We start from the raw sequence: 12,582 nt of genomic DNA, 5'->3' as shown, positions 1-12,582 counted from the left end.
CTTATACATATGTATGTAGACCTAGTGTAAGTTTTTGCGCTAAAAAATCTGCATTAGTATTTGAGTATGCCGAGTGACTAAACATCTTAGCAGCAATCAGTAGAGTATTTCTCCTTTGTGTTCCATAGAAAGATATTTTGAAGCTTTTAAGGTGAAGAATTAACCCAAAATTGTCTCGTTGGATCAAAGAATTACTTCGACCAAATCTAGAAGGGTTTGAATTTTTTTATTTATTTTTGCCTGAAGCCAGTCTGCTATGTACTTTATAAAAAGTTCTAAATACATATTTTTGCCGTTCTTGTGTTAAGGCATTCATTGCCATGGTTACAAAAATCTAAGAAAGCATTTATATAATTTCTTTCGAAGTAGGACTGGAAAACTGTCGATAGTCCGAGCCATTGATAGTTTCCGATACTATTGCCAGCGTTGCCATTTTAGCCGTTTTCCGGCCAGATTTAGCCGGTTTTGATAGCAACTAGCCGGAGAAAATTCGATCTAGCCGGCAGCCGATTTGTTAGCCGGTTTGTAAAAAAAAAGTTAGCCGTTTTTAGCCGATTTTACTATTTGCCTAATTTTCAGGTGCAACAAGTAAACAAGTTGTTCGAAAGCAATATTGCAGACCCAATGAAGATTTTTAATGAACTCAATGTTTTACTTTCGCATCTATGCTCCCTAGTGGTTATTAGCGCGGACACATTTGATCCTATATGCTCCCCGTTGGAACCATACCTTGCTCCATTTCCTCAGTTTTATCACAGTTTTGAAGAGTATTTAAAAACAAAAGTAAGCACAAACGCTTTTGACCACGAAGCCGAGAAAATAATTCGAGAAAATGGTCGCTATTTTATTATCACTTTAATAAAGGAATTACGCCAACGCCTCCCTACAAATATTGCCACACTAAAAAAATTGACTTTTTTTCGGTTGGAAATGCATTAAGAGTAATTAAACCAAAAGTATTTGTTCAACTACAGCAACAAAAACACAAATATAATGCCGACGAAATAACATCCATAGAGATGCAATGGCAACGGTTAACGTTACATACCTGGAGTAATTTAGACTCAACTGTAAAATTTTGGGCCGAAGTTTATCAATTTCGAAATGCCCTAGGAGAAAACCCTTTTGCTGACCTTTGCAACCTAGTTTTTAGTTTTCTTGTTTTGCCTATAAGTAATGCAGAAGTAGAGCGAATATTTAGTTCAATGAATATAATAAAAACTAAGCAAAGAAATCCAATGTGCGTTAAAACGTTAAACGCTATTTTATATATAAGATACGGTTTAAAACGTGAAGAAAAATGCTGCCGCAATTTTACTGTAGATGAAGATCTCTTAAAATTAATGAATTCGGGTGATACATACAATAGTGATTCATTTGATGATGAGGAATACACACTCGATATAAATTAATGGTGTTAACTAGTCTTTCGTTACTTGTGATTTATTTAAATAAAGCATGTGAATTTTCACTAAAACATTTTAGCCGCTTTTTTTTGCCAATCTAGCCGGTCGGCCCAAAAAGTTCTGGCAACACTGACTATTGCTCAAAACCAACGATAGTTTTTCGATAGTATCAGTTTAATACAAGATGAAGCTCCACACCGAACGTTTGCGGTTTTCAACAGTTTATCCCGCTTATGAGGGCTGAAGCTCTGCCCTAATAATTAGAGCTATATGAAATATGCCCTGGAAATTAATTGGTCAACGAATTTGAATAAAATTATCATAACTTCATTAAAAAGCTTCTTTAACAGGTCTATTCTGCGCTGGTAATAAAAAGTTTGTAACCGGTAAATAAAGTTCCTGTCAATTTTTAAACCTTTTTCGCATTCTGTGTATTCTTGTAACCGGTAAATTTTGTTACCATCTCATAAGCTGGTAACAAAGTATTGCCCCGGGAAATATGCAATGCCAGAATTTGCACAATTCTTCATAGCTGATGGAATAAAACCGTTGGTACTTAATAAAATTTCTATCTGTTCATATATTTTGCTTTAACCGATATGAGTGCCTGGAGGCACTGTTTCGTTTATCTCACCTGGAAGTCAAACGAAGCGACAAAATGGTATATAGATGACAACATTCCCAACCATTTCTGATCACTATTTCAAAGTTGCCGGTTTGAGGGTTAAGTATATTTATTTTATACACTATTTTTAAATTGAAAATGGAATCCTCCTTGGTTTTTTGCCAGCTCATCTAGCCGTTGGCGCATGCTGTAAAAAAGAAAGTAATTCGAAAATTTTATTGTTAAAGGTTGGTTTTGAGGTTGAGGTAATTTTTCGTTTAATCAGATCTTCAAAATGACCTTCAAAATTAAAATTTTTGATTTTTTATTATTTATTTTTTTACCTAAAAAAAAGCTGAGTTAAAAAAAGGTATTAAACCACAACCGATAAGCCCATGCCAATGCCATACAAACACCACAACCAGTAGAAATCTTCCAAATGCAAGTGATCACGTTTCACTTACGCCACTTTTGTGATCTTAAACTTTTTGCCGCTACCATGTCGTCATATGCATGACGGGTCCACAGATCAACTATAAATGGAGTGCTTCTGTATTGGAATCGACACAAGAATTGATTTCGAAAATTAAATTTGTTTGCTTATATAGTAAAGTGGGTGTGGTAAATACCATGATAAAAATATAGTAAGGTAGAACCGCTGAGAGTCACTTTTAAAATTCTTGACGTTTCCAAACAATTTAATTTTTAAATTTACTCACAAACTCACACACACATTTTCATTTTCAATCTCAAGCAACAACAATTTCGAACAATTTCAATTTTTTATTTTCACTTTTATATGATTTTAAAATGTTGGCAAACTTCAAAAAAAAATCATGGCCGACAAATTGAGAGAACGGTTCTACCTTGCTATGTTTTTATCATGGTCAATACGATTGATATCTGGCAGGCATGGACCAAAGTGGACTCAGTACCGCACACGCATAGTGACCATCCATAGATGTACGTTGGCGCTGTAATTTGCCATGCGAAGGTTCTACTGTGAAATGTTTCTCTTCTTTGGTGCCACGTTCGAGCCACGTAATAAAAGCGGCATTTTTGCCGTACTAAAAATTCACACAAAACGTGATAATTCGCGCAACACTGCGGCTGTGATTGCAACTCGAACAAGCCCATACTAACACTCTCCAAGTCACTCACTTTCATTGGTGTACTGGATTGCAAAAAATCATCGAAGCTTCGAAGTAGTAGCATTCAACAGGGCTTGAACACAGGTGTGGAAGCGCACACTGCTTACCACCACACCACAGCGGCCGCCAAAAAGTTATTAGCCCCATATTTCGGGTAAACTTGTATGCCACTTACCCATGGTATTAAGGGTATGCACATTCTTAGAGTAGCTTGTTGTTTCTTACTATAGTTCAATAAACATATGTACATATCAGGGATGTTGCGAATATTTGCATTCGCATTCGTTTTGCGAATGATTCACATCATTTTATACATTCGCATTCGCACCTAACGATACGAATGTTTTGCGAATGCGATTGTGTACATGGGCAGAGAGTCCACTCTAATATTGTTGAAATGGCTCTAAGTCTGTCTAACCTGGGACAATATCCGGCGTTTAGCTTCAGGCGCTAAACGGTTAAATAGTATATCAAGCAAATTGATGGGCCCTCAAAGACTTATAAGCAACCTAGAAATAATTTTAGATTCTTCCAGCGAAAAGCGAAGCGAAAGCTCGGACGTAGAATCTGGAGGCATTAAAAAAATATGAAATTAAAGCTCAATTCAAGGATTGGTGGAAGACTGAACTAATCACAAATTAACAGATCTGTAGCTCGTTTCTATAACAATTCTCTAGAAAGGCGAATTGAGATATGAATTCGCCGCCCTGTTCTCTACTACTAATGAGTAGTAGAGAGTGACGTATATTCGTTACCAGTAGAGAAATAATCGGTAGAGAAAAGTTACAGAAACGGGCTACTGGCCCGCAAATATTTCATCGCTCCACCCGCCAGCATTCCAAGTAATTCAAGCATTCTAAGAAATCGCCTCATGTGAGAAAAGGCAGCAAAATTACTTTTTTGAAATATAATAGATACACCCTTTTGAACTTTGACTACTAGACTAAAATACTGTATAGGTTAAGCACTCGTTCAATGTTTTAATAATTTACAAACTTTTTAAGTAATAAAAATCATCACTTAAGTTGATTATAGCTTTTTTAATGTTATTCCTAACATTCGAATTCGTATTAGCATTCGCACATTCGCATTCCGAAAATTCGTAAAAAAATATGACATTCGTAACATCCCTAGTACACACATACATACATATGTACATATGCGTAACCTTAGAACAAACTTCACTACAAGGTTTTCTCAGGGTTGTATTTAAGTACGATCCAATGAATTTTAATCTTAGTCAAGCGAAAGTTGGACAGCATCTTTCAGAACACTACGGGTCTGATGATCACAGATATTATGGGGACGAAAAAGTGGTGCCGTTTAGCGATTCTGCAGAAGCTGAAGAGGCGACGAGGAGCCTGAATCAGTAAAGCACCTACTTTTTTAATATACCGCACTGGCAAAGAGCAGACTAGGGTTCAGACTAGGGCGCTAAAACCATTGGGAACCTGAACGAAATAGCAGTCAGAGAGATCAGGCGATTGCTCAAATTTTCAAACTCAACATTCTGGTATTTAACGAGATATCTTGTGGTACCAAACGGGCTTTATAGTGGTCCTAAGTGTGCTGTTGTGTCCATCGGCAACCACTTCAACTTAACATAACCTAAGGATCTGATGTGACCTCGCAAAACCTAATAAAAAAAGCTTGACCTCGCAAAACCTAATAAAAAAAAGCTGCGACAGCGCAAGCATAAGGAGCTCTTTTGATCGGCTCCGATCCAATCTGGGCCTTAAGGACCTTGCAATTGCGCATGCTCTAGTTTTCTGCAGTGCCATGGTTCCTGGTACTCTTTTAGGTCTGCCACTCCATGAGAAATTATGATCGCACCATGATTGATTTTGATGGTCCGTAGAAGCTTAGCTCTCTTATTGAAACCGATATTTCGAAATAAATATTGAAACCTAAAATGATGAAAAATAAAAAGCCTGACCACAGACATATTTGAAAGAAATAAAAATTTTCGAAAAGACAACAAACGTCGAAAAACTCAAAATTGGCATATATTAAGTAAAACAATGGGACTTGAAATTAAATGATTTGTTTTATTAATTTTGTTGCTAGAATCTATGCAAGAAGGAATAACAGCCAAACTAAATTTTAAAAATTTCATTTTAATATTTTAGAAGCTTTTACGTTAGTGGCATGCAGTTTTTGCCTGAGAAGACCCCTAGTAAAATTTTCCGAAGAATAATTTTCTAGAATATATCAATCCTCTAACGAACTTCTAGATTCGATTTTTGGCCAAGTTTTCACAGCTTTCTTTGCAATCCCTTTAATCGACACCGTTTTAAATAGTGGCTTGTCATCAATACCACCAAATACGAAAGCTAAAAGATATATTTTAGTATCAACTAACTCTTTACCTATCAATTAAATTCAACATTTTCAGAAAGCTGTTGTGTGTTATGTGTATTTATTGTGCAATAAAACTGACATTGATTAACAATTGTGGAGATACTGTGAGTTTAAAGTTTAAATTCAGCGTACATATGTATGTGTGTAAGCATGTGCGTATTTCCAATTTTAAGCGAATCATCAACGCACATCTTCAAGAACGTGCCGGCCTGCTGTAACCGCATTTTTAATTTTTTTGTTGTAATACCAAAGCTCAGTGCAAAATACCAAAACGGCCAAGCTCATGCCAATGCCATACAAATACCACAACCAGTAGAAATCTTCCAACTCCAAGTGTTCCCGTTTTACTTGCGTCACTCTTGTGGTGTTCAACTTTTTTGCTGCTACCATATCATCATATCCCTGACGGGTCCATTGATCGACTAGTCCTGCGCTATGTAACTGGCCGAGAAAATTGTTGAGCGCCTCCCTATAAATAGAGTGTTTCTGTATTGGTATTGACATAAGAATTGATTTCGAAAAGTAAATTTGTTCGCTTATATAGTAAAGTGGGCGTGGTAAATTCGACTGATATCTTGCTAAGACGGGCCAAAGTGGGCTCAGTAAATTGTAAGCATATGTCCCATCCATAGATAAACGCTGGCGCTGTAATTTGTCGTGAGAGTGCTCGACTACGAAATTCTTTCTTAAGATTTCAGCTTTTTTGGCGCCGATGTAGAAGGGGAGGACTTCCCTTTGAAACGCACTGGCTCTCATTGGTATTTTGGATTGTACAAAATCATTCATGGTTTTTACGCGAGAGTATTTAGGCGGCTTGCTAGTAGAATACGACTGTAGTCCAGCAGAAATATATGTGCTCATGAAGATTCCACTGAAGAAGAGAGTGAAATACAAGCAGCGCTTTAGATATCTGGCAGTAGCGCGGACTCTTACACACGATGGTTGTCCAATTACGCAACGAAGCACTACATTGATAAACACCCAAAGGAAGATTTGAACAGTGGCTGCTGGAGAACAACGACGACGCCAAAGTACACTTTCAAATGTTAGTACAACGGAGAAGACGAAGAGTAGTAGTATCATAAAAAGACCCAACACCGAATTTAGAATAAACAAAAGCACTGCACTGTCGGGGACCAGCGGAGGCATTGGCACCATAATTATCCAGTCGACCGGCAGCACCGGCGTTGTTGTTCCAACATCATTTACCACTACAGCTGAGGTTGATGTTCCTATTATTACATCGACTGTGTCATTTCGTAATTGAGCCGACCACAGCGGCACACCATCATAAACGTCGGGCTCCACAGGTACTGGAAAGGTGAGTGTAGCATTGATCCTCAAGGCGAATTCACGCACAATTTTGGTCAAAAATCCACCAATTTGCACAATTCCCTGACCGTCGCGCCACACAATGGTCCATGGATCAAGTTGGTCGGGTGCAGTTCGGATGGCAGCACCTTTTATGTCCTTTATTCGATCCGGAAAACAATCCTCCACCAATGTTTTACGTTGGATGTTGAATTGTGGAAAATAACTAAAAGTATAGAAATGTCCATCCACTGCATAGTCCCTATAGATGCTCATTACGTTCAGTAAATGCATTTGGGCACAATATTCGAAAAGTAATTGTTGCTGGCCTTTTAGTTCCTGGCGCTGTTGTAACGACGCAGCGGTGTTGTATTCGGTGTTCCAAATGAAAAGTATGCGGACATGGCGATTATTTCCCAAGCAAGCGATCATCATCTCCAATAAATCGGCCTTGAAGATCGGAGGCAAACAGCGGATTAAAAGCATATCATCATTTGTTAGGCTAGACAAATTGCCGCAGGGACTGTTCGCTTGCTGTAAATTAACGGTGTTATTAGTGCTGAGCCAACGAATGTCATCATCGGAGAGACAACTCTGCTTTGTGGCGTGTGCATTTACGATTCGAAATGTGTTAATATTTCGTTCCAAGTCAATTTTATTGATAATTTTGCTGATATTCAAGATATTTTCAGATTTCAAGTTGAATTGAGGATAAGCAATCGATAGCGAAATGGCTAAGAGTAGCAGTGAAATTGCTTTAGTCCACATATTACTCATTGCTGGAACCACACTTCTCGGAAATACTACTGTGACTGATTAGAAACAATTCAAAATGCATCCCTTTTATAACTTTGCTTTTCAAATTTATGAAGAACGGAAAATTTTATGCTGACTACACACGAGACAGCCGTTGAAGCAACGTATTGAGGCAACATGTTTTCTTGTTCAATACACACGAGGCAACTGTAGAGGCAACTATTGCGGTAACCTCGGTAATTAAATGAACAAACCTAAGACATTTTTTTCTACCAGAACACCTTTTCATTTCACGTGTTTTCAATGAACTATGCCAATAATCTCAATACATAACGCTACACACGACAGTCTTCGAATCGGTACAAGGACCGACTATTATTTATTTCTTAGGAATGCGGCCCCTCCCCGTTAGAATTTACATGAATGTCCAATTTAACCCTCTCTTCGTCATCTCCTCATCAGACTTATTTTTTCTAGACTTCAGCAGGGACAACAAAATATGTGGCAGCACCTTCAATCATGCCAGAAGAAATCGACCGTCGTGCAAGAAACATTGATGTTTATTAAGTAATTTGAATTGGCATCCTTACAATAAAGTCATGTATGCATATAAAGTCCATAAAATACACCAATAAAAATTTGGCGCTTTTTCAAATTCATAACTTGGCAATACTGCCTTTTGTTCGATGTTTCCTCTTTTTCTTGTCGAGTTCGTCTTGCTCTCTCATGCTGGTATTTTTTGACGTCACGGCCAGTTGCTCTCAGCTCGATTGGCGCAATCTTGTATTCTATCATTCTTGGGTTGCATCCAAAATGTATTCAACAAAGTGTGATTGAATTTGACATTGCTCTCAGAAGAACCACCCTATAAAGTCAAATTGAAAAAAATTTTTATGAATTTTGAATCGATTTTTTATATTTTTTGGCATAATAGTACCTTAAAAGAGAGCCTACCTGAGTTGTCAATCACACCTTGTTTAATACACCTTGGTTGCATCTACGTTTGCCTCGTTTGTAGTCAGCATTATAAATTGTTGCGTATAAGAAACGTACCTAAGCCTCGTACTCGCGTTGCCCAAAGTAACTTAACTAAAGATTTTATCATCTTCAAAATTAGTACTTACTTAGGCAATAAATAAGGTGTTTTCAATCAGTTTAGAAATTTATTAGCGTAAAAGCATCAATTGGCGGGTTTAGTGGCATGTGCTGATTAATAAAGCTTATGAAGGGCTGTTTGAGAATTTCATTAAGTGGTTATCCACTTCAATTCAGTTATCGTAAGTGAACTTTTACTTTGAAGAGTGCCATAGTTTTACCGTTACAAATACAGATGTCCATATGTAAGTTTGTAAATTTATTCCCTTACGATTGCCCATTTTACGAGTATTATGGGTATGCACATAAATACCATTTTACAAAAGGTATTTATTATTTAGTAAACAGGTTTTTGGCGGCCGCTGAGTTGTAGTGGTTAGCAGTGTGCGCTGTCAATCCGCAGGCCTGGGTTCGAGCCCAGTTTTCGATCAACATCAAAACCTAAAACATACGTTTTTTTCTAATAGCGATCGCCTCTCGCCAGGCAATGGCAAACCTCCTATATATTACCTTTACTATTTCTAATATAATATTGTAAACTGTCGTTGCCTGAGCTCATCTGCTCTTTTCCCAGAGTGCTAGGCCACTTGCTCAATTTGGCGAATACCACTAGTAATTTAAATATTACCCAGCCAACCAGGGGACTCTGCAGGGTGCGCAATTAGCTTTTCCTTTGCGCTGCGTTTACGCTCCTAGGGAAGTCCGAAAATAGTCCCAAACGAGCACATTCGCCGGAGAAAAGTGCCTTTTCAATATATATGAAAACAGTGTGCCTTAAATCATCCGAAGATAACTTAGATGGAGTGTTTTGGGAGTTCTCCGATAATAGACCGAAAAGGGGGATTCACGGTTTTTCAAAATGCTCCTAATTAAATTTATATAGTAATTGCAATTTTTTCATAATTTCTTTTTATCGAAAGGAAATGTAAATTAAAGAAAATTTTTTAATATGATATTCGGTAAAAAAGGAAAAATTATGAAATAAATAAAAGGAATACATATATTTTTTACGACGTTCCTATGAGGTGGGGAACGACTCGCTCTATTGATTTCTTTCCTGAAAAGTTTTATGGTTAGCCAAAAGTACGTTTTTTATGCGTTATACCTCCAAATGCATTCGCATCTGCCATAACATAACCTCAACAGCTTTTTTGCGGTGTCCCTTTAGATACAAAGAAAAGAAAAAACAAGCAAACAAAAAACCACTTTTACTCCGTTTCCACTCCATACGCGGAGCGCTCCGGAAAAACTCGTTCGAGGTGTTACTGTGGGAGTCCTTTTTCACCACATATTTGGAGCGCTCCGCATTTGGTTAGCTGGGTAGCAACGCATTTAAAATTGAAATGAAGAAGATTATCTTTGACACATTTTAACACATGATAATTGAAATTCCAAATTACAATTGGTTGAAGGCGGAAATTTAAAAATAGCATCCGGTGCCCACGGATTTTCAAGGGGAGTTCACAATTCTCGCTATGGCTTAGTTTACCGCGAGAAAAATTTTACACATCATTAAGTGGAACCTGCAAGAACGTGAATATGTAAATTAGGTCGCAGGGAATTTTTTGAACTTGGCGAAGAGAGCATTTTTGGGACTTATCAAAACCACGCTTAATCGTTAATATTCATACATGGCAGTAAAATTCCAATAGGATTTTTCTCCATTTCATCATTGCTCGGACTCGGTGACTTACTTTAAAATGAGGTGCACTAAGGTCCTCAGCGTAGGAGCGTCTTAAGTTTTGAACCCCCAAAACCCCTACCTGCGTTCGCCCCTGATACATACTATATATTTCGATGTACATACATATATGGCGCGTAACAACTCAATTTAGACACCATTTGTGGGAAATGCCAAACCACGCTGCGACTTATCACTTTCTCGTAATCAATTGTTATCGTTTTCCTTAAAGTTCGATCAAACGCTTGGATCCCCGTACATGGCGCATGAGTAAAATTATTTGCCGCCAATCGATAACGAGAAAGTGATAAATCACAGCGTAGCACTTCCCACTGCAATTATGTATGAGAATTTCATTATTGTATAGATAAAGTATTTTTATCTTTTTGATTAATGCAGTCGGAACAGTTGGCATTGAGTTGGACAATATTTGTTAGTTTTTCACTAAGATAACAAGCAAAAAATAAAACCGACTTCAATTTTCATATAAAAATTTAAGAATACCAATATTTTCTTTGTGGTCCAATGATCGAATCCAACCAAATGTGAGACCACCTTTGAAAAAAAGAATTATAAAAATCGGTTAACGTGGTCCATAAAAACATAAAAAAAATATGCCGACGAATTGATAACCTCCTCCTTTTTATGAAGTCGGTTAAAAATTCGAAAGAAAAAGATCCCAATGTTATCGGACTAGGCTTAATGTTTGATAGTTAAAAAAAATCCAAAAAATCGATCATGCGTATGTTGGAAATCAAAATTTTACATTAAAATTTTAAAATTTTATAGAATTTTTATGGAAATACGGGTTTGAAATTTCTTATATTCCAAAAGTTTTTTAAAATAAAAAAATACAGACAATCGGTCATGCGTCTTTCTGAATATTAACAGTATAGATTAAAAATTTGAAAATTTTATAGTTTCTATAACGGTTTACATTTTTTCCATTTTATACTCCAAAAGTGTTTTGAAAATGAAAAATTTCAAACAAAAAATGCTCCTAACCGGCCCAGTTTTCGCAAAGTTATGCGCATTTAAAAAGGGAATTTTTTTTTTCTCGAAAACGATATCTCGAAAACGCCTGCCTAAGAAAATCAAAAGTATCAGGTAGGCCTCTCTCAATTGGTACTATAACATAAAAAAGTATGAATAAAATCGGAGATGAGTAAGCTGGGCTGGAATTCCCCGTGTATGTATAATAATGAAAATTAAACTTCTTAAGCTTTTTGGGTTCAGACACTTCAATAAGTGCAGTTTATTGTTTTCGAAAGAAAATCGTAGTAGATCGTGGGTAAAGCGTAGTATCCTTGTAAATTTCTAATATCTAACCGAAGTGGAGTTGGAGCAGAGCTTTTTGTGTGGAGCAAACCTAATGCTAGCGGTTGCTCCAAGGACGTACAACGTTGAAAAGGTTATGGTCGGGGAAACCCTGACTCATTACAATCGGGGTCGAGTCTGGAAAGTTGGGGTTTTAACCTGCCACAATATATACACTGTAGTTGTGCCACAGTAGATAACAGTATTAAATAATACATATGGTGGAGCAGACTCTTAATCAATAGCGTGGGAGGTCTGCTTGCTAAACTTCATAGAACTATTGCCGTGTGCTGCACGGGAGCTTTTTCTGCAACATCTGGCGCTGCTCTTGATGCACTGCTGTACTTAACGTCACTTTGTGTCTTCCTACATGGGGAAGCCTTAAAGGCCGCCATAGCACCATTACCAGGTAACCTGATATCAAGGCAAGTGTGATTACCCCAACTATTTTATCAGTTTTCACCTTAGTAGATCTAAGGTTCAAGAAAAATACTTTGACGGATGAAGACGCCTCCACGCCTACGAAGATAATAGAGGTCACCAGACCGAATCTTGGTATTCGGTAACTTAGTGTTTGGTAATTTTTCCCCATATATTTTGTTCGTTTACCATTATTTTACACAAACAAAGTATATGGGAAAAATTACCGAGAACTAAGATCGGTGTGCGGATCCCTACTATCGTCCGATTCATATAGAACAAAATGCTTCAAACCAGTAAGAGTTTATGTGTATTATGGCGACGAACCGATATACATATTTAAACATTTTTCATTTGAAACAGTATTGAAAGCTCCTTTGTGCCCTACAATGGGCTTTTGATAAGCGAGTCTCCCCTGAACCGTTTTTTCCATATTTTAGGCCTATGTGCTCTCTTATTAACATTTCGGTACCGAGTTTC

General features: G+C 37.3%; 1 protein-coding gene across 1 annotated transcript; it reads right to left on the bottom strand.

The window, feature by feature from the left end:
• Window positions 1-5,467: 5,467 nt before the first annotated feature.
• Window positions 5,468-7,601, bottom strand: LOC108383158 (uncharacterized). The gene has a single exon (XM_017639540.1). It carries the CDS (start codon window positions 7,599-7,601, stop codon window positions 5,703-5,705), a length of 1,899 nt encoding a protein of 632 aa, XP_017495029.1. The 3' UTR covers window positions 5,468-5,702.
• Between the last annotated feature and the right edge of the window lie 4,981 nt (window positions 7,602-12,582).

This window comes from Rhagoletis zephyria, unplaced genomic scaffold (genome assembly GCF_001687245.7).
Source record: "Rhagoletis zephyria isolate East Lansing unplaced genomic scaffold, Rhagoletis_zephyria_1.1 Rzeph_scaffold_00153, whole genome shotgun sequence".
NCBI classification, from domain to species: domain Eukaryota; kingdom Metazoa; phylum Arthropoda; class Insecta; order Diptera; family Tephritidae; genus Rhagoletis; species Rhagoletis zephyria.
This window is presented reverse-complemented; position numbering and strand designations above follow the sequence as displayed.